Raw genomic sequence first — 21658 nt, 5'->3', positions numbered from 1 at the left:
ACCCCTAGCAGGTGCAGCTGTTAAAAAAAAAAATTTATATAACACACTAATAAGTACCAATTAATGGCTCTTATTCTAGGAAGCAGACAATACAATAAAAGACAGAAGAAACATAGTATATTAGTTACCCATTACTTAGTAACAAATAGTCCTCAAATTTAGTGGCATACACAATGTCTATTATTTCAGTTTCTTGGGTCATGAATCCAGGAGGTGAGGCTTAGCTGGTCCTTTGCTCAGAGCGGCTCCCAGACTGCTCTCAAGGCATTGACCAGGGCTCCAGTTTTTCAGGGCTCAACTGGGGCGCATTCAGTTCCAAGATCCCTCATGTGATCATTTGCAGAATTCAATTCTTCATAAACTGTTGGACTGAAGATAGGCCTGAGGACTTTGGTTCTCGGCTAGCTGTTGTTTGGAGGCCATCCTCAATTCCTTGCCATGTGGACCTCGCCAAGCCACCTCTCCCAACCTGGCAGCTGAGTTCATCAGAGTGAGCAGGAGAGAAGTGTCAGAGAGGATATGCCAGGAAGATGGATAGTCTTTGACAACCTAACCTTGGAAGTGACATCCCATCAGCCTTGATGTATTTGTTAGAAGCAGGTGACTAGGACCAGTGCACATTCAAAGGGAAGGAACTACACAGAACAGCAGGAGGGGGGGAATCACTGGGCCCATCTTCGAGGCTGCTTCCCCCATCAGGAAACAACTTAGACTAAACTCTGGAAATGAATTAGGTCGAGACAAGCAAAATGAGGATCTGTTATAATAGAAAGAATAGAAAGGGAATGGTGATTCATTTGATGGGAAAAAAAAAATGAATAAGCGGCAGCTAGCTAAATTCTGGTGTTCTGCTCTATAAATTCTGACTTTCTTAATCTTGCAACTACCCAAGCATTTTTCACTTTAAAAAACAGAGCAACGTAATAAATGTGTGGTTTCTCCTATCTTTATTTCTTTTCTGTTTGTCATTATAGAAGCAATATGTATCAGTGCTACTCCTGCTATGAGCCAAGTGCCACCTGCAATTCCCTTGAAGCATCTTTTAAGAGCTTCATATTTTTAGAAATTAATTGTGGGCAAGTTAATAGCTCAATAGCTTTATATATGAGGGGGTTACTTGAGGTGATGATCATTAAAGTTTAAAACCAACTGAAAAAATATGTATGCGGGTCGGACAGAGATCAAATGTTCAGTTTATATTTCGTAACCCTGGATTTGAGACGGCAGTTTGAACCTGAGGTCAAGGAGACTCCGTGGTCCCCCACCTCTTAAAGGTTGAACGGCTGGACCTGGGGGGGGGTCCCCCTGGAAGAGGGACAGACCACCTGCCATGTGGAGGTGCGGAGGCTGCCCACAGCCTGCAGCAGGCTCAGTCTGAAAGATAAAGAATGAACAGAACGGTGTACCGCCGTCATTTACCCTGATTCTGTTGTGGAAATAAGTTATTTCTCCCCCTTCTTAAGGGGGAGAGAGATGAAAAGTCTGAGGCACCTGCCATGTTTCTTAGAACTGATCCATCCTGGGAGCAGAATGAATTCCTTCTGCCTCCAGGAAATGTAGACATGAGGCAAAAAGGAGTTCCCCTCGTGGCTCAGTGGTAACAAACCCAACTAGTATCCATAAGGACGTGGGTTTGATCCCCAGCCTGGCTCAGTGGATTAAGGATCCGGTGTTGCTGTGAACTGTGGTGTGGGTCACAGAGATGGCATGGATCTGGTGTTGCCGTGGCTGTGGTATAGGCTTGGCAGCTGCATCCCTAATGCAACCCCTAGCCTGGGAACTTCCATATGCCGCAGGTGTGGCCCTGAAAAGCAGTAATGAAAAAAACAAACCAAAAAACCTCCCTCCTCACAATAGAATCCTTTTTATTCTTTTTCAAAATTAAGGGTAAATGCAATGACTAGTAAGCCCAAAAAGAATTTCTGGCGAAGCTTCCAATCGTCAGCAGGCAGAGCTTGGTGTGGGACTCCTGATTACGAGGCGTGACATCTTAGACCCCCCCTTTTGTCCCTTTGCAATTGGTTCTTTTCATCACAGATGTTACAGGCTCATCTTACAACAATAACAACAACAACAACAGCAGCAGCAGCAGCAACGGGGAGTTCCCGTCATGGTGCAGCAGTTAACAAATCCGACTAGGAACCATGAGGTTGTGGGTTCGATCCCTGGCCTCACTCAGTGGGTTAAGGCTCCGGTGTTGCCATGAGCTGTGGTGTAGGTTGCAGACGCGGCTCGGATCCCACGTAGGCTGGTGGCTACAGCTCCGATTCGACCCCTAGCCTGGGAACCTCCATATGCTGAGGGAGCGGCCCTAGAAAAGGCAAAAAGGCAACAAACAAACAAACAACAACAACAAAAAACAAATGCAGGAATGTATAAAGTAAAAGCATTCTCAACTCTGTACAATCCCACTCCCCAGAGAGAAAAGTTTGATTAGTCTTCCTGGATTTCTTTCCTGTGCATTTGCAAACACACACATTCATCTAAGTATTCTTATTTCTTCACAAATATCACGCACTTGGTTCAGCAGGTGGCTTTTTCACTCTACAATATATCCCTGGCATCTTTCTACAGCAGCCCATAATAGTTACCCCCAGTGTTTTATCACAGGACATGTATCATATAGTAATTACCTTGTCCCTTATATTTAAGTTGTTTTGATGTATTTTGCTACTATAAACGATATTACATTTTGTATTGTGTATACGTATTTTTGCAAACATTTTCCATTGTTTTTGAAGGGCAGAATTCTAGCATAATTTTTGGATCAAATCATATGGACATTTAAATTTTGATGGGTGCTGTCAAATAGCCTCTTAAAGACGATAATATTTAATACTTTCCTATCATAATAGAGGAGGGTGACTCTTTGCCCTTGAATATTATCAACTTTGAATATGATCTGATTTTTGGTAAGTGAAAATGGTACCGATTCTAATTTGCATGTAAGTTACTGCTGGTGAGGACAATATTGAATTTCCCCAAGTTGTAAAACCATTTCTACTTCCTCTTCAATTGCATTCATAACCTTTACCATTTTCCTCATGAACATATTTTAAACTTTGGCCCTCAAAATGTTATTACTCAGTCCTCTGTGAGGTTTTAGCCCAGCTCTGAATGGAAACTATTTGCTTTATGTACTTTTCAGAAACTTTTTGGTGTGTATTATATTTAAGATTAAAAAATGCATTATTTCGTGTTTGCTCTTATCCAGGTTATGAACCTGGATAGCCATCACAATAGGTATATACTGAAAGTGGAAAAACAAACAGCCCCCCAAACTAATGTGGGGATTGAGCATCTTTTCCCGTTTTTTCGTTGTCTCTTAGAAAAATTAACGCTTAATCCGAGATGAAAAATCTTGGTTCTGCGGCTTCATCGACTTCCCCATTTGTATTGCAGAAAATATACTTGCACGTCTCTGGAATTATATAAATGAAATTTTCACTAAGTAGGTTTCAAAATTGTTATTCTTTTCTTATAGTACCTTTATCTCTGAAGCAGAAAAGAAGCCCAAGATATTGAACCAAACCAATTTAGATAAGAAACGACTTACGCTCTGCTGGCAGGAGCTGGTATGTGAAAATCTATTTATATGTGGAAAGAATTAAAACAAGTGCTTTAAAAATAAACCTCATGGATGAAGCACAGGTCATAGGCCACATGAGGTTGGATTTGCGGGCGGTAGAGGAATGCGTGGGAAGGGAATACGTAGATGAGGGGGTTGGAGAGGAACTGGCATTTATTGCATGTTTCCAGGAATGAGCTAGAAGCCCGCCAGCCCCACATTCTAGTCTGATGGATTTCCCCCGTGTGCATTTTTTTGACGTTTGTATTTTGTCAACGGCTGTGGACTCTTTCACCTGACCTTCAGCTGAGAGACAGAACGACATAATGACATGTCCTCACTTTGTGGACCCCCCAGTATGAGTCGTGTGAAAAGTTGTGAGCATGATCCAGGGCCAGGGCAGTGGCTGAGACCTCTCTGGGTCCCGGAGACACTGCTCTGTATTGGGCGCCTTTGAGACACTTGGTCCCTATTAAATGGGTGACCAGTGGGAAATGCCAGACCAAGTCAGACCCTTATTATCTCTCCTTGAAACTTTAGTTCCAACAATGGCACCAAGGGACCTCTTTCCTGAGGCCATGAGAATTCTGCAAAATAAAATTACGCAGAGTTTGACTGGCCAGGGACATTTTCGAGATGTGAATGGGGCCCAGAGAGATGAAATGATTTTTTTTTTAAGGTCACGGCAAGTGAATCATACTCCACAGACTAAACCCTGAGTCTCTAAATACCTGGTGTATCCTTATTTCCAGAACAGTTAATAAAGGTTTGTGTACTGGGAGAGAGGCCAGACTCGCAGCGTATATAAGATCTTCTTCCTACCCCACTTCTTTCGTGGTACCTTGGGCTGCCCTTCCTTCTCTCCGCAATACCCATCTTCTATGTACCACCCACAGAGTGCTCTTGTTGTCTGTGTCTGCCAGCCCTTGGCCTGAACAGGTCAAGGTTTCAGTCCCTTTGTAGTGGCCCAGCTCTCTCCCCTTGTTTCCAGGCCTGCATGTCCAGCCTCCGAGTGGACATGTCACCTGCTTGTCTCATAGCCCCTCTGACTCAGTAATCCCACTCAACCCATCATCTTCCCACCTGAGCTTGTTCCCTGTCCCCTGAGCACCATCAGCCTCCCTTGTTGCTCCAATCAGAAGCCTAAGAATCAGAGTTCCCATTGTGGCTCAGTAGGTTAAGAACCTGACTAGTATCCATGAAGATGTGGGTTCCATCCCTGGCCTCACTCAGTGGGTTAAAGATACAGTGTGGCTGCAAGCTGAGGCATACCTTGCAGATGCAGCTCGGATCCAGCGTTGCTGTGGCTGTGGTGTAGGCTGGTAGCTACAGCTCCAATTCCACCCCTAGCCTGGGAACTTCCGTGTACCTCAGGTGTGCACCCCACCCCACCCCAAACAAAAAGGAAAAAAAGAAGCCTAAGAATCAATTTGGAATCCTATCCCTCACCCTGAGTAGTCAGCTGGACCCCAGGCCAGGTTGAATTCCCAGCCTTTAAAGACTCTGGTACTTACTCCAGCTGTCATCGCTAGAATCACAGCCTAACCTGAGTCCCTTGGCATCTCTGGCCTAGACTCTTTTGGTCACTTTCCTCTAATCCACCTTCTAAACCACAGACAGAATGATCTCTCAAACACAAACCTGTTTAGATCACTCTCAATAAAAAATCCCTGGAGTCTCTCCATTGTTCGTAAGATAAAATCCAAATTCCCTTTTGCATGCTCTACAGGGCTGTCCCCTGTTTGACCCCCACCTGGCCCCCAGACTCATCTCCATCCCCCTCTTCCCATGTATTTGTGTGCTAATAATTTGGAACTCTCACTGATTATGTGCCTTCATATGGAATTGTTCCCTCTGCCTGGATGGTCCTTCTCTTCTCATCATCTGATGAATTCAGTTCATTTTTTAAGACTCAGCTCAAATGTCAGATCACCCATAAAATGCAGCTTTGGCCCCGATGGTCCCATAGTATTTTACACATTTTAGTTATTTGCATATATTGCTTTCATCTCGCCAGTTGCCAGAGTCTCAGGGGAGGGAAGCATGTGCCTGCCCCCTGTCCTAGGCCGTGGCTCCTGGGATAGTGCCTGGTACATGGCAGGTGTTTGGTTCCTCTAATTATCAACAGGTGCAGAGGGCTTCCTATGTGCCAGGCCCTGTGCTGGGTCCTGGGAACACAAGGCTTTAATGACTCGGTGCTTGTCCTTATGGCATTTACTGAGTGTTCTATTCAGTCCACAAACATTTCTTTAATACCTGCTGTGTGCTGGGAACTCCGCCAGATACTGAGAATTCACGGAAAGGACAAGACCAAGGGGGTCCCTGTCCTTGCAAAGTTAACATTTGAGTCAGAAGACAGAAGATGGACAGAGAACAAAAAAATAAAGTGATTATAGTTTCTGATATAAAATGAAGGGCATTTTAAAAGGCCGTCGGAGCTGGGAAAAGTGGAGGAATGCATGACAGTTGTGACATTCAAATAGAGGCCTGAGGAGGAACCAGCCATGCAGAGTCTAGGAAGAACCCTTGAGCAGGAGGCAACCTTGGGCATCTCAGTCTTGAAGATGGACTGGGCTGGGCATGTTTGAGAACCTCCTGAGGACTGATGTGCCAGGGCACCAGAGGAGCTCTGAGGTAAAGCAGAGAGTGTGGGCAGGACCCCTTTAGTCGGGGCCTTAGGAAAGTGTTTGGGCTTGTTGCCTAAGCACACACACGCAGGCAGAAAGACTGATCAAAAGAAACCCTTTGGGCTGTTCCCACCACTCCCACTGAGCTCCTTGGGGCATCTCTCCAATGATGCTGACTTGATCTGGAAGCGTCCGCTGTGCCTCTGGGAAGAGGTGGTGAGAGCAGTGGCCTCTGGACTCAGCAGGGGTCAAGTCCAGCTCTGCCCTTCAGGAGCTGCATGACTCTATTTCCTCTGCTGTAAAATGGGGATGCAGGTCACTGTGAGGAGTATTGAGGGTTAATACAGCGGTTAGAGGCGTTCCCGTTGTGGTACAGTGGAAACGAATCTGACTAGGAACCACAGGGTTGCAGGTTCGATCCCTGGCCTTGTTCACTGGGTTAAGGATCTGGCGTTGCCGTGAGCTGTGGTGTAGGTTGCAGATGCAGCTTGGATCCCACGTTGCTGTGGCTGTGATGTAGGCCGGCAGCTACAGCTCCAATTAGACCCCCAGCCTGGGAACCTCCATGTGCCTCGGGTGCAGCCCCAAAAGGACAAAAGACAATATATATAGCAGTTAGAGCATTGCCCAGCACAGAGCCAGAGCTCAATACATTTTAGCTGCTACTATTATTGTTGTTGCTGTTGTCAGGAGCAGAAGGCCTAGATTCGGGTCATAACTAATGGGGCTGTGGGACCTTGGCAAACCTCTGGCTTCTCCCAGCCTCTGCTTCTCACCTGTCAAATGAAGGTCAGACGATATTTACTCTTTGCAGACCTACAAAATTCCTTTTAATGGGCAGCCTGCACAGTTGCAGACCCGCAAACAGCTTCATGAGTGGCTCAGTGTGGAGATTAGATGAACTTTCAGGACCCTCCAGCCATAGGACTGTGCTTGCCGTCCAGCTTTCTCGAAAGATCTATACTGACTCTTGTTTTGTTTTAGGAAGCGGTAGCCAAGGAGGCCAAGGAGCTCATTCAGCAGCAGAAGAAAAAGTTCTCTCTTGATGAAATGATCCAGGAAACCCAAAACTTTGTGGAAAAAATCCGCTTTCTTGGGGATGAGGTAATCAGCTGGAGAGGCAAATCTTGTTTGAAGATTAGACTGAATGTCTTCCCAGTGGGGTTTGCATGTTTGATGAGGATGAAAGATGGAGCAGTGTTTTCTCTCAAGCCCTGCTGAGCTGAGCAGACGCTATGCATCTGAAGGGGGCGAGAAGAGATTTTTAAATTAAACCAAACATGTACACCTTTTTTGATTTTTTTTTTTTTTTTTAGGGCTGCACCTGTGGCATATGGAAATTCCCAGGCTAGGGGCTGAATCGGAGCTATAGCTGCCAGTCACAGCCACGGCCACAGGAACGCCAGATCTGAGCCACATCTGTGACCTACACCACAGCTCACAGCAACACTGGATCCTTAACCCCCTGAGTGAGGCCAAGGATTTAACCTGTATCCTCATGGATACTAGTTGGGTTCGTTACCACTGAGCCACAACAGGAACTCCTCTTTATTGATTTTTTTAAAAAACAAAGCCTGAGTATTCAGCAGAAATAAAAAGCACACTCCAGAGTTCCCACTGTGGCTCAGTGGGTTAAGAACCCAACTAGTATCCATGAGGACATGGGTTTGATCCCTGGCCTCCATGAGTGGGTTAAGGATCCAGGGTTGCTATGAGCTGTGGTGTAAGTTGCAGACACTGCTCAGATCTGGCATTGCTGTGGCTGTGGTCTAGGTCTCAGCTGCAGCTCTGATTCGACCCCTAGCCTGAGAATTTCCACATGCCATGGGTGCAGCCATTAAAAAAAAAAAAAAAGAAAAGCCCATTTCTTAATAAGCTCAAGAAAAGTCAAAATAAGCACAGGACCTTTAATAGGTTTTTAACCATGAGAAAATTGAAACTCGTGTCCAGGAAGAGTTAAAGCAGCTTCTCATTTTAAAGCTAGTGGTGACCAATATCTTCTGGTGACTCCTGGAATGATCTAAAAAAAAGTCTTTGTATTTGCTTCTGGTGAATATCTGGTTTTGTGGTGGAAAATTTCTGAAAGAGGTACAGATTTGCTGCTTCTATTGTTTTTCTTGTTGCAAATCAATCATTCTCTGGAGGCGTGACAAGCCAAGAGACAGGTGTCACTTTGAAATGCAGGCATTTTCATCAACACCCAGGAGGTTCAAACCAGATCTGTGACTGACTGACCCCGGGGCCAGAAAACATCCACAAGGATGTCTCTGTTTCCATGTCAAGAGAACAGGGATGGCTTCTTAGAGTACCAGTTGCACCAGAGGATCATGGGGTTAGAAAGAGCATCTGCTTCCAGTCCGAGAATGTCAAAGCCTGGTTTATGACAATATACCTCCTTTTTGTGTTGGAAGCTGCGTTGGCTCAGAAATGTGCATTTCAAACACTCACGACATAATGGACCTCTTGGCAGGGAATTCTGAAATTCCTATCTTGATTAGCTCAATTTTAAAGTCTAATTTTCTGTGTAATTTAGAGCAATTTCTCCTGAACAGCCACCTACAATGGAGCTGAAACACTTAGCAATCATATTTAAGGGTAAAGTCCCTTGTAAAATTGTTTTTCCTTCCTTAAGACCAAATGGAAAGACATCCAAAGACTTCATGCATTTTTTATTTTGGTTTTTCATTTGAATATTCTAGAAATATGACCTGGCTCTTAGGAGAGCCAGTGCTTGAAGATAAATCATTATTACAAGATGGCAAAAAAAGAAAAAAATCCATGGGAAGATGTAGAAAATGTTTGTTTGAGGAGTCCCCGTTGTGGCACAGAGGAAGCAAATCTGACTAATATCTATGAAGATGTGGGTTTGATCCCTGGCCCCGCTCAATGGGTCAAGCATGAGGATCTGGCATAGTCACAGACACAGCTTGGATCCTGAGTTGCTGTGGCTGTGGCGTAGGCCGGCGGCTACAGCTCTGATTCGACCCCTAGCCTGGGAACTTCCATATGCTGCAGGTGCGGCCCTAAAACAAACAAACAAACAAAAAAGAAAATGTTTATTTTGCAGATGGAAAAAAGTAGGCAACCAAAGATGCAAGTTGAGTCCAACTTGCATATCGCCAAAATGTGATGTGCAGTTTGGCATGTGGGGTTTACATGACCGAAGGCTTCCTCATAGAAGCCACACGTAACTGGCTTGATTGCCTGGGTGTGTCAGTACCCAGATGGTTCAAGTCAAGGAACTTGTTGCGCAGAAGGGGGCTGTTTCAGGATAGGAGAACCCTTGGAAGTGCCCACGTAAACACCCACCCATCAAGTCCTTTCCTGTCTGCCCCCACAGCCACAGCACACCATCCCTGACGTCTTCATCTGGATGCTGAGCAACAACAAGAGGGTGGCATATGCCCGCATCGCTGCCAAGGACCTGCTCTACTCCCCCATCAGAGAGCAGATGGGTAAACACTGCGGGAAGATCAAAACTCACTTCCTCAAAGTAAGTCTGCACTATGCTTGACTCAAAGATGGGAAACCTCTGTTTTTCCTGGGTGGCTCAGCATTCCTTTTTAAAAATCCAGTGGATGTACCTTCAGGTTTCTTTAGTTTTTAACTTCTTCGATTCCTGGGAAGAATGAACATTTTTCTTTTCATTTCCTCTCTACCTTTTCCTCTTGTGTAATTTATCCGTGGCATCATTTCATGTGTTCATCTATATCTTAAAAATAGATTTCAAAGAAAGGTACAAGAAGGGAGGTTTATATTCCATAAAATTGCTAACTCAGGGGTCCTGGTGGCTTTACATGGTAAAAATATGATGGTCTTTTCATTTTGGGTCCTAACACCCTTCCCGAAGGCAGGGTCAGAGGCACATTCGCTGGATGGAGTCTACTGCCTCTAAATCAAGATTTGAACCTTTCTTGGAGACCCAGGGTATTTTACCTCTGCTATAAAGGGATGTCTATCCCAGGAGTAGACTTAGACAAACACGCAGAAAGAGCAGTCCAAAGGCTTAAGACTCACCAGTGGCTGACAACAAGAGTATGTCATTTGGCTGATTAACTTTCCCAACTCACAATGGACTGTGCTGCCCATGTGAGCTCTGATTTTTTTTTTTTTTTTTTGCTTTTTAGGGCCACACCCATAGCATATGGAAGTTCCCAGGCTAGGGGTCCAATCAGAGCTACAGCTGCCGGCCTACACCACAGCCACAGCAATGCAGGATCTGAGCTATATCTGCAACCTACACCACAGCTCACGGCAATGCCAGATCCTTAACCCACTGAGTGAGGCCAGGGATTGAACCCGCAACCTCATGGTTCCTAGTCAGATTCATTTCCACTGTGCCAGGACAGGAACGCCTGAGTTCTGATTTTTTGCTATAATGTAATTATTCTTCTGCTGCTTTCAAAGGTGAGAAGGTTCAAAACCATGCCAAATGAAGAACAGATGAAGCGATAACAAGGTTTAACTGAGAAGAGAGATTTGACAGTAGGAGGGAGATTTCAAGTGTTTGTAGGGCATCCACATGGATGATGGGTTGAGTGTGCGTGCGTGCGTGCGTGCGTGCGTGTGTGTTTCCAAAGGATAGAACCTGGCCCCATGATAGCTATTGCAGGGAAATGGTCCCTTAAATGGAGGTCCACGATGTGCTCTTTGTCCCCTGAGTATGAATAGGGCAGTGGGCAGCTGGATTAGGTGACCTCTAAGTGCACCCAGTTGCCGGAATCTACTGTGGATGGCATCGTTTACGTGTGCAGACAGAAGAGGTGGTACAGGGTAACGGTTTAATCCTTGGGCTTTGAAATAAGGTGAATCTGGGTTGGAGTTTGGTTTAGTTTACTAGGGTTGTTGTAACAAAGTGCCACAGAGTGACTTAAACAACAGAAATGTGTCATCCCGCAGTTCTGGAAAGCTGAGACGAATGGGCAGGGCCGGACTCCCTCTGAAGGTGCCAGGAAAGCGTCTCTTCTAGCTTCTGGTAGTTCCTTGGCTTGCGGGCATATAGTTCCAATCTCGATATCGTATTCTCCCTGTATGTGTGTCAGTCTTTTCGTAAGAATCCTACTCCAGACGGACCTCATGTTAACTCTGTCTACAGTGGCCCTATTTCCAAATAAGGTCGTATTCTAAGATTTCAGTGTATGAATTTGAAGGGAATACAGTTTTACCACTTAGAGAATTCCAAGACTAATATTTACGAGCTGTGTGATTTAGGGCAAGTTACTTAACATCTCTGTGTCTCCTAGGCTTCATCCTTCAAATGGGAATGGTTGAGGATTAGGTGGGTAACTGCAAGGAAAAGAACAGAGTCTACATCCCCCAGAGTCATCACTCAGTAAATGCTGACATTCAAACAAATGGGAATCAAACATCCAGAGGGCATGTTGTGTGCCCCCTGCATCTCCAGTAAAGTGGTTGTGGCTCTGTAGGTTATTTTCTGTCGGGTGTATAAAATGATTTTTAAACCCACCCCTGTACTACTGTAACTGAAAAAAGAAAAATTCACCCTGGTTATTCACCACCAATATTTCTTCAGCTTTGCCCACACAAGGAATTCTGGGGTGGCGAAAAACACTTGTCTTAAAAATGGCAAATCACAGGAGTTCCTGTTGTGGTGCATGAGGATGCAGGTTCAATCCCCGGCCTTGCTCAGTGGGTTAAGGATCGGTGTTGCCGTGAGCTGTGGTGTAGGTCGCAGACAAGGCTCGGATCTGGTGTTGCTGTGGCTGTGGCGTAGGCCAGTGGCTACAGCTCCAATTCGACCCCTAGCCAGGAATCTCCATGTGCCGCAAGTGCGGCCCTAAAAAGCAAAAAAAAAAAAAAAAAAAAAAAAAAAAAGGAAATCATTTCAAAAACCCTGGTTCTAAAAATACTAGAAAATCAGCGTAAAGTTATTCCTCCTAAGTATTTTGATGTATTCCGGCATTATGTCAAATTAGAACAAAGAACAACTGTGAAATAAAGCCAGATGCGAATTCAGAACTTTGGCCCTGTGGCTTTGGCTTATTTCTTTATTTGGAGTCCCCTGTTGCCTCTGAGATTGCTTGGGGTGATAGCTTTGTACCCCTCATTGAATTTAATTGCCCAGACATGATGAAATATCATAAGACAATTCAATGAAACCGTTTTCATTCCTGTTTTGATTGTCACCACTGCTTTTAAGTCCCTCCCTCCGCCTCCCTTGACGCCCCTTTCTCTTCACCGAATTGGTAAATCTGAAAAAAAGCAGTTGTTCCACCAGGAAGACAAAGCATTCACACCCCTGCCCCTCCCTGGGTTTCTTAGCCGGCATTTGGGAAGAAGAGTGAGACAAAGTATTGCTTGTGACTCTCTAATTCGCTAGGCTTAGAGTTGCCTCCAAGTTTATTCTATGGAACAGCTGTCCTTGGAGTGGTTCCGTGAACATCTCATGTTCAAAGCCATTTGGAGGTTGCCCGTGGGGCTCTCTCGTAGACTTTCACAGTGCCTGCCTGTTGCCCAGTAGAGAACTCAAAGTCCTGCCGCCAGGACTTCTGCAACCCACGCTCATCAACCTTATTCAGCAAGAAGAGTTGTTTATAACTTTTAGGAAACGGCTGCCCCTGGGGTGCCCAGTTTGGGGGAATATTCATCTAAAGGAAACAAGAGGGCCTCCTCTGAAGTCGCCTGGCCAAGTGATAGTAATTCTGGAACGGTAACCAGGGCTTCGTGGTCCCTGTGCCATGACCTTTCTCTTTCTCTGATTTAAAAATATTCGTAATGCTCCTAAAAATGCAGGAACAGAATTTGCTGAGCTCAGCCCAATCCGCTGTCCAGAAAAGCAGAGTGCTGCCCGCTTCAGTCTCAGAAAGGAGCATTCATGACCCCAAGGACGCTTCCCACCAGAGGAGCTGGATGCCCTTGGAGCCCCGCCAGAGGGGGGCGCTCAAGCTTCTTGTTCGTTTCTCCTTGAGTCGTCTCTCTCCTGGCTGACGCTGCCACCCCTTCTCAGGCACATGTGCCCCCTGCCCCTGAATGCCACCTCTTCCTCTCAGGTGTCCAGCTTTCCATCCAGCTTTCCCTAGGATCCTGTGGAAAGTGAGGGCCAGAGACACCCTTCTGGGTCCTGCCACAGAGCGAAGTCTCTACAAGGCAAACACATCTTTCTTTTACTAATATATATATATTTTTTTAATTTTTTTTGGGGGGGGGTCCTTTTGCCATTTCTTGGGCCACTCCCACAACATATGGAGGTTCCCAGGCTAAGGGTCTAATCAAAGCTACACCTGCTGACCTACACCAGAGCCACAGCAACGCGGGATCCGAGCCGCATCTGCAACCTACACCACAGCTCGCGGCAACGCCAGATCCTTAACCCACTGAGCAAGGGCAGGGATTGAACCCGCAACCTCATGATTCCTAGTTGGATTCGTTAACCACTGTGCCACGACGGGAACTCCAATATATTTTTAATTTTTTAATTATACTTGATTTACAATGTTCTGTCAATTCCTGCTGTACAGCAAAGTGACCCAGTTACACGCACACACATACACACACACACACACACACTTTTTTTTTCACATTATCCTCCCTAATGTTCCATCACAAGCCTAGTTCCCTGGGCTATGCAGCAGAACCTCGTGGCTTATCCACTCCAAATGCAAGAGTTTGCATCTACTAACCCCAGACTCCCAGTCCCTCCCCCTCCCTCCCCTTCCCCCTTGGCAACCACGAATCTATTCTCCAAGCCTATGAGTTTGTTTCTTTTCTGTAGACAGGTTCATTTGTGCCGTATCTCTTACTAATATTGATGGACCAGCTTCAAGACAGTTTGTGTGAATGACCGCCTTTCTCTCCTTTTTCCGACCGGCCAAGATTTCCCTTCCTTTCCAGCCCCCTGGCATTTCCCCAGGATCCCGGAGGGAGGTGTGGGTGGTGCATGGGAGAGGCTAAAACGTCAGCCTCCTGTCTCAGTGCAGGTTTTCCACATTGGTGATCAGAGTTTTTTTGATGCCATTTTGCACTCTTTTTTTTTTAGGGCTGCACCCGCGGCACATGGAGGTTCCCAGGCTAGGGGTCCAATCCGAGCTACAGCTGCCAGCCTACACCACAGCCACAGCAACGCCAGATACGAGCCGCGTCTGCAATCTACACCACAGCCCAGCCCACGGCAATGCCAGATCCTTAACCCACTGAGCAAGGCCAGGGATTGAATCTGCAACCTCATGGTTCCTAGTTGGATTCATTTCCTCTGCTCCATGACGAGAACTCCTGCAGTCTTAATTATTATTTTTAATTTCCCTCCCCGCCTTGCCATGCTAGTCTCAAAGGGGAAGAAGTTGCTAAGGATGGTCAGGCTTCAGGAGCATGTGAGAAAAAGGAGAGTGGGGAGAAGGGGAGGCGGGGGAAGACACAGCCCAGGCTGGAAATGCATGTGCCATTAAACGTGGCATGTCATTTCTGTGAGCACCTAGGAAATGCCCAGTAACGCTGCTTGAGTTCCAAGTTGTATTACCAAGTGAGAGACTCTGCATTGTCTTGCAAGCAAGTCAATGTATTTTTAAAAAGATGTATAAATTCCACACTTTAGGAATGCAGCCATGGTCCTTGTATAGCATTTTCACAAGAAGTTAGCTGAGTGTGGGGTTCTAACCATGAATGCACACACACACAGCTCGTTTTCGTAGCCATAGAAATGCAGGATGCTTTGTGTTTTTTTGCTTTTCTTTACTTTAGGAAGCAAAGGATATCAGCTGGGGCCAATGCAGCATAGTAAGTTAAGAGTCTTGCTACTCAAACATTTAAAACTATGAGAAAAATTATATACTTATGTCACTTTGCTGTACAGCAGGAATTGACAGCATAATGTAAATCAGCTATAATAGAAAAAAATGAAAATCTAAAAAAAATGAAAAAATAAAACTGGGGTCCATAGACCAGCGGGATCACCACCAAGAAATGAAACCTCTCAAATCCTGCCCCACCCCTACGGAGTCAGAATAGACATTTTTTTAAAAAATATTTTTCATGATAAGACTTTGTAATTATTTTACGATGTTAGTGAATATACCCAACTGTATTTTCGCAAATGGCTGATGAGATGTCTTGGATTCCTGAAAACCTCAGCATCTTCTGTCTTTTGGAGGATTCAGTGTCCTCCGAAGTCTGTGATTGTCCGCGAGGATACCAAAGATGCTTAGTGGTAAAGAGCATCTTACTAAGTTGTTCTCGCCTGGGTCCTTGCTCTAAGTTTCTGGTTTTTAGCACTAGATCATGAGTTGATCACTATTCATAGGATCTGGCTGAGAGAGAGGTTTTGTGTGTTTGTATGGAATGTCCACAGAAGGGTGATAGCAAACCATTGTCCTGTCGTCAGATGTCAGAGCAAGCTCTACTTTGCAATTAGTCATCTGGGAGAAAAGAATACACGCATTTATGACAAACACAGTATGAGGCTCCATTTCGAATTGGAACTAAATGTTTCAAGATAGTTCTGCTTGATGGTGCCCATTTACTGCTGCCAAGGCCAGAGTGAATCAAGAGGATTATCAGTTGGTATGAAAGAAGATGATCTGAAGAGAAACTCTTTTTCAAATCTGCTTCGAGGGAGTTCTGGTCTTGGCTCAGTGGTAACGAACCTGACTAGTATCCAGGAGGATGTAGTTCGATCCCTGGCCTCGCTCAGTGGGTCAAGGATCCAGCATTGCCGTGAGCTGTGGTGTAGGTCGCAGATGCTGCTCAGATCCTGAGCTGCTGTGGCTGTGGCATAGGCTGGCAGTTGCAGCTCTGATTCAACCCCTAGGCTGGGAACTTCCATGTGGCGTGAGTGCGGCCTTAAAAAGACAAAAAAAGAAAAAATCTGCTTCTAGGTCTACCTATTTTCATCCCTTGACTGCTGCCCACCTTGAGCCTCCCATCTTGCTTCAATCAGAATTCACATTTTGGAGCTCCCATCGTGGGGCAGTGGAAACGAATCTGACTAGGAACCATGAGTTGTGGGTTCAATCCCTGGCCTCGCTCAGTGGTTAAGGATCCAGTGTTGCCGTGAGCTATGGTATAGGTTGCAGGCACGGCTCAGATCTGGCGTTGCTGTGGCTCTGGCATAGGCCAGCAGATGTAGCTCTGATTAGACCCTTAGCCTGGGAACCTCCATATGCTGTGGGTGGGCCCTAAAAAGCAAAAAAAAAAAAAAAAAAAAAAAAAAAAGAATTCACATTTTAACCAGATGCCCAGGCAGTTCACATGCACTGATACACATATTGGTATGTGAGGAGACTGGGCTGAGAGGATAGGCTCTGGAGGCAGGTAGAGCAGGGCTGAGTCTTGGCTCCATCCCTGCCTCGCTCTGTGACTTGGGACAATTGTCTTAATGTCTCTGAACCTCCATTTCTTCATCTTTAAAATACATGTAATAAAAGAATTTATTTTTTTTTTTTTTGTCTTTTTGCCTTTTTCTAGGGCCACTTCTGCGGCATACAGAGATTCCCAGACTAGGGGTCCAATTGGAGCCGTAGCCACCGGCCTACGCCATAGCCACAGCCACGCGGGATCCGAGCCTCGTCTGCAACCTACACCACAGCTCACAGAAATACCAGATCCTTAACCCACTGAGCAAGGCCAGGGACCGAACCCGCAACCTCATGGTTCCTAGTCGGATTCGTTAACCATTGCGCCACGATGGGAACTCCTAAAAGAATTTACGTTAGAGTCATCGTGAAAATGAATGCCAATCCATTGTCAGTAGGATGCACATAATGGGACATTCTGTGTTTAGGGAGGAACATTAGACCAGAGCCTGACACAATGCAAGGGTTCGGCATGTGTAAAATATTATTATTATTAGAGAAAGAAAGAACTAATTCAACAAATATCTACTTCCTGATTGCCAAGCACTTTTAGGCATTTGGGGACATTACTGTGTTATGATAGAGAAAAATCCTGCCTTCGTGAATGGATTGACTAGTGATATAGACAGGGCGATTGCGTTTATTACAACAAAGTAACCTTAGGCTCTCAATAACTATTTGCTCGATTGAGCAAGTGCTTAATGCATTTTATCTATTATCATTATAATTGTAGATGAGAGGAATCCAGTGTTACCTGTCTTATTATAATTTTTAAAAGTACGAATTGCAGACCGGTTGTCCTTACTAACAACAAAATGAGCTTATGTGGTTTTTCAAGCTGAATAAATAATGGCATCCCACTCTCTAAAGTATAAAATCTAGACTTCCCCACATACCGAGCAGATTCTGCAGCCTCATCTGTGTCATTCTCTGCTCCAGCTCCTTCTTTGCTGAAAGCTCTTAGCAAATCCAGTCCTGGCACCAAGTAAGTTTTCATTAAATGTCAGCCCATATTATCACTGTTAGTTCCTGCTCCTGTATCTTTGCTCGTGTATTTCCTTTTTTCTCGGATGCCTTCTCTTCGGGTCTAACTCCAAAGTACCAATTAAAACCCAGTGGAATATGTGAGTCATAAAGAAAAGATGGAAAGGAGTTCCCTGTAGCACAGTGGGTTAAGGATCGGACATTGTCTCAGTGACGGCATGGGTTCAGTCCCTAGCCAGGGGCAGTGGGTCAGGGATCCAGCATTGCCGCAGCGTTGGCGTAGTTTTCATTGCCTGGGAACTTCCCCGTGCTGTGGACAGGCCAAAAAAGGAAAACAAAAAGATAGAAACACCTCTTTTCCTTCTCTTCCCCCTAAACATTTGCTCTCTTACACTTGACCTTGCATTTGAGTAAGTGAATGCAAGTCAGCCTCCTTGTATAGACATGGGCTCTTGGAGCGGAGGCTTGGGTCTGTGTCTCAGTCATTTTGCTGTCCTTCTGGTCCTGCTCCCTCAGCAAGCCTGGTGGCACTTGGTGGTAGTTGCTGAATTGAGCTGCTCAGAATCCTCCTAGAGAACTTACAGAGCAAATAGGAAGCAAGGGAAGAACCACGCACAATGTGGGATTCCAGGACTTTTTCCATGGGTGCCTGAGAAAGTGTCAGACCAAGTGGTAGCCTCTCATAGCGGGTGTTTGTGATTATCGATGGAAAAGAAGTGGTGCTGGAGAAAGAGGAACTATTGATGGGAAATCCTAAGAAACACTAAGGAGGGGCACTTGGAAGTGTCAACAAAATCTGGAGAGGTGGCCGCTCTCAGAATGGAAGCCTCGCCAGCAATCCTGAATGCAGCCAAGTCCAGGGCCTGGGACCCCTTAAATGGGGGCAAGGAGTCCCCTCATCCTGGTGTCCCCAATGGAGAAATAAAGGAGCCTCTCTGCATCGAGCTGTGTCCTTCACGTGTTGAGAAAACATGCGCCCTCCACACATCTGTATGTTTAGACACGCCACACACACGAGTTCACACACAAACACACAAACGCAAACAAACATAAACACAAATCCACTACATTCAAAGGAGGGAAAGCAGGGCAATAGAGGAAGTTGAAACTGCCCTGCGTGAGGAAGGGGTAGAGGAAGGAGAGGTGTGCAGCCAGGAAGGAAGATCATGGTAGGGCAGGTGGGTTCCTACAAGCCCGCGAGCCCCCAGAGGCCTGACCTAGGGAGGAAGACTTTGAGTTCTTACTGAATGAAGGAGAGGCAGGAGCTTTGTGGTAGGAGCTCCAGACACCTGGAAGTTCTGGGAAGGGAGATTTCAACTCCGTGTGGGGAGAGGCAGAGCATGGGGGGTTCAGAGGCAGATCCAATATCATTTCTCCTGGTTTGCGTCACTTAAAGCTGAGTGATCTTAGGGAACTTAATTAACATCTCTGAGCCTGACGTAGGGGCAGAAACCACACCTCCCTGCTAGGTTTAAATGATCTGGGGCTTGGGAGTGCTTAACACAGAGCCTACTGAAGCTTCAGGCCCCCTTAACCTGGATCCTCTAAAACTGCATCGTGGCCACTGGGATCATTGGTCTCAGAGAAGCATAAGAAGCAGCCCGGGGCGGGGGTAGGGGGGCTGCTCTCTGACCCCCACCCCCCACCCCCTACCCACTTTTCCTCAAAGAGGGAGGTCCCTATCAGTCCCTACTAACGAGAAGGTCTTCCTTGTGACTTTTCCCCAGCTTCCCGGAAAGCGGCCATCTGGTTGGTCAGTCCAAGCGAAAATTGATGTGTACCTGTGGCTGGGCTCCACCAGATACTCGAGTGCCATTTTGGACAACTTGCCAGCAGGCTATGAAGCAGAAACGTCCTCCAAGGGGGCTGGTGCCCATCAGCTCCCAGCCAACCTGCTCTACCAAGGTATGGCACCCATTGGGCAAAGAGACTCCCAAGATGGCTCTGGCGGCTTCTGAGAAAACAGGCAGGAGGGTGGTATGCATGTGTTGTTTGCACATTACTTCATTTTATTTTATTTTTATTTTATGTTATGTTCTTTTATTTTATTTTTTTGGCTATGCCTGCAACATGCGGAAGTCCCCAGGCCAGGGATGGAACCAGCACCACAGCAGCGACAACACCAGATCCTTAACTGCTAAGCCACCAGGGAATGCCTGCACATTATTTTAGGATCAACATACTTGCCTCTTTTAATACAGGTTTAAATTTTCTTCCTGACCTCCCAAGGCCCATCTAAAAAGAATACAGTGAAGTCGGAATTCCTGTTGTGGCTCAGCAGAAAGGAATCTTATAGTATCCACGAAGATGCAGGTTGGACCCCTAGCCTTGTTCAGTGGGTTAAGGATCTGGCATTGCCGTGAGCTGTAGTGTAGGTCGAAGGTGCAGCTCGGATCCGGCATTGCTGTGGCTGTGGTGTAGGCTGGTGGCTACAGCTCCAATTGGACCCCTAGCCTGGGAACCTCCATATGTTGTGGGTGCAGACCTAAAAAGCAACAACAGCAACAATAGTAATAATACAGTGAAGTCATTAAGCACATCTGGAATAAACATTTATATTTTTATGTTAATGGAGAGAATGCAACTTGAGTTTCTTTGTAAGCAGACTATATAGAGTTTGCATTTTAAGCAAAAGATGTCTTTTAAAGAAACATCGGTAAGTTCTTGTGCTGATAGGACCTGTGGAGTCAAAGAAAATTTTCCTTTTACGTGGCATTGAGGTTTGACCCATGCACAGCAAGTATTCGCATTTCCCAGTAATGACCCCATAGAAACTGGTATTACTGGGGTCACTCATGTTTCTCTAGCTTAGTTCTCAACTTGGCTGTTTTAAGAAATCCAGCATTTCTGTGGAAGGTTGTTGTCATTCTTTCTTCTATGCAGATATTTTCTGAGTGCCATCATGTTTATTTTTTCATATGATTTTGAAGTTCAATGTGAATATTAATGCCTTCCAATTGCATTTTGCTATGTGTCTCAATTGCTTCAATCTGCAGGATTTTTGTTGCTGAATTCAGATAGAGAAGAACACAGTTTTACCTTCACTTTAACTGAAGTCAAATTTTGAATTGAGCCAGTGTCTGAAACACTGGAGAACCGGCTCCTAATCCAGGTTTCCTATGTTTCGCAAGGCTCCTCTGATGCTGGTTGAACTTGACTGCCAGTGGAATATAAGTGGCTCAATAGTTAGAGAAGACAAGGTTTTGGCTCAGCTCATGGTTTCCATGCCCGATATCAATGCATAAGAGCAAGGAAAGCTTAGCTGTGTTTTTTTAAAAATGCATAGCCCTACCATGTGCCAAGCAGTGTGCTGTGTACTTTAAACATAAACTTTAATCTATTTCTCATATCAACCTTGGGTAGTTTCTTCATTTTATAGGTGGAGAAAAGATGTATCAGAAGTGCTTAGAAATCGCCCAAGATCACACAGCTAGTAAATGCTGGAGCAGACAATCTCCAAATCAGGCTTTATTCCCACTGCTTTCTATCGTGTCTTTAAAGTGTTTTCATCTTTGGGTGAAAAATGCCCACATCGTTATCTTTTTTTTTTTTTTAATTAAAAAAAAAATGGAGTTCCCGTTGTGGTGCAGGGGAAAAGAATCCCACTAGGAATCATGAGGTTGAGGGTTCAATCCCTGGCCTCGCTCAGTGGGTTAAGGATCTGATGTTGCCATGAGCTGTGGTGTAGGTTGAAAATGCAGCTCAGATCTGGCATTGCTGTGGCTGTGGCGTAGGCCAGCAGCAACAGCTCCAATTAGACCCCTAGCCTGGGAACCTCCATATGCCGCGGGTGCAGCCCTAAAAAAGGACAAAAGACAAAAAAAAAAAAAATTAAAGCATACTTGGTGTATAATGTTGTGCCAATTTTTGCTACATGGCAAAGTGACCCAATCATGTATATAAATATAAATATAAATAAATATATATATGTACACATTCTTTTTCTTATCTTCCATCATTCTCTATCTCAAGAGATTAGATATAGTTCCTTGTGCTATACAGTAGGACCTCGTTGCTTATCCATTCTAAATGTAATAGTTTGTGGAGTTCCCATCATGGCTCAGTGGTTAACGAATCCGACTAGGAACCATGAGGTTGCCGGTTCGATACCTGGCCTTGCTCAGTGGGTTAAGGATCCGGCGTTGCCGTGAGTTGTGGTGTAGGTTGCAGACGCG

At 45.4% G+C, this 21658-nt stretch overlaps 1 protein-coding gene across 1 annotated transcript in view; it reads left to right on the top strand.

Moving 5' to 3' along the window:
* The window catches only part of FER1L6 (fer-1 like family member 6), a 174876-nt gene that overhangs the window by 77375 nt on the left and 75843 nt on the right, over window positions 1-21658 (top strand). The window contains 4 exon segments of the mRNA XM_021088953.1: window positions 3485-3575; window positions 7180-7299; window positions 9536-9688; window positions 19211-19388. Coding sequence (XP_020944612.1) covers window positions 3485-3575; window positions 7180-7299; window positions 9536-9688; window positions 19211-19388 — 542 coding nt within the window.

Source organism: Sus scrofa, chromosome 4 (genome assembly GCF_000003025.6).
Source record: "Sus scrofa isolate TJ Tabasco breed Duroc chromosome 4, Sscrofa11.1, whole genome shotgun sequence".
Classification (NCBI taxonomy): domain Eukaryota; kingdom Metazoa; phylum Chordata; class Mammalia; order Artiodactyla; family Suidae; genus Sus; species Sus scrofa.
This window is presented reverse-complemented; position numbering and strand designations above follow the sequence as displayed.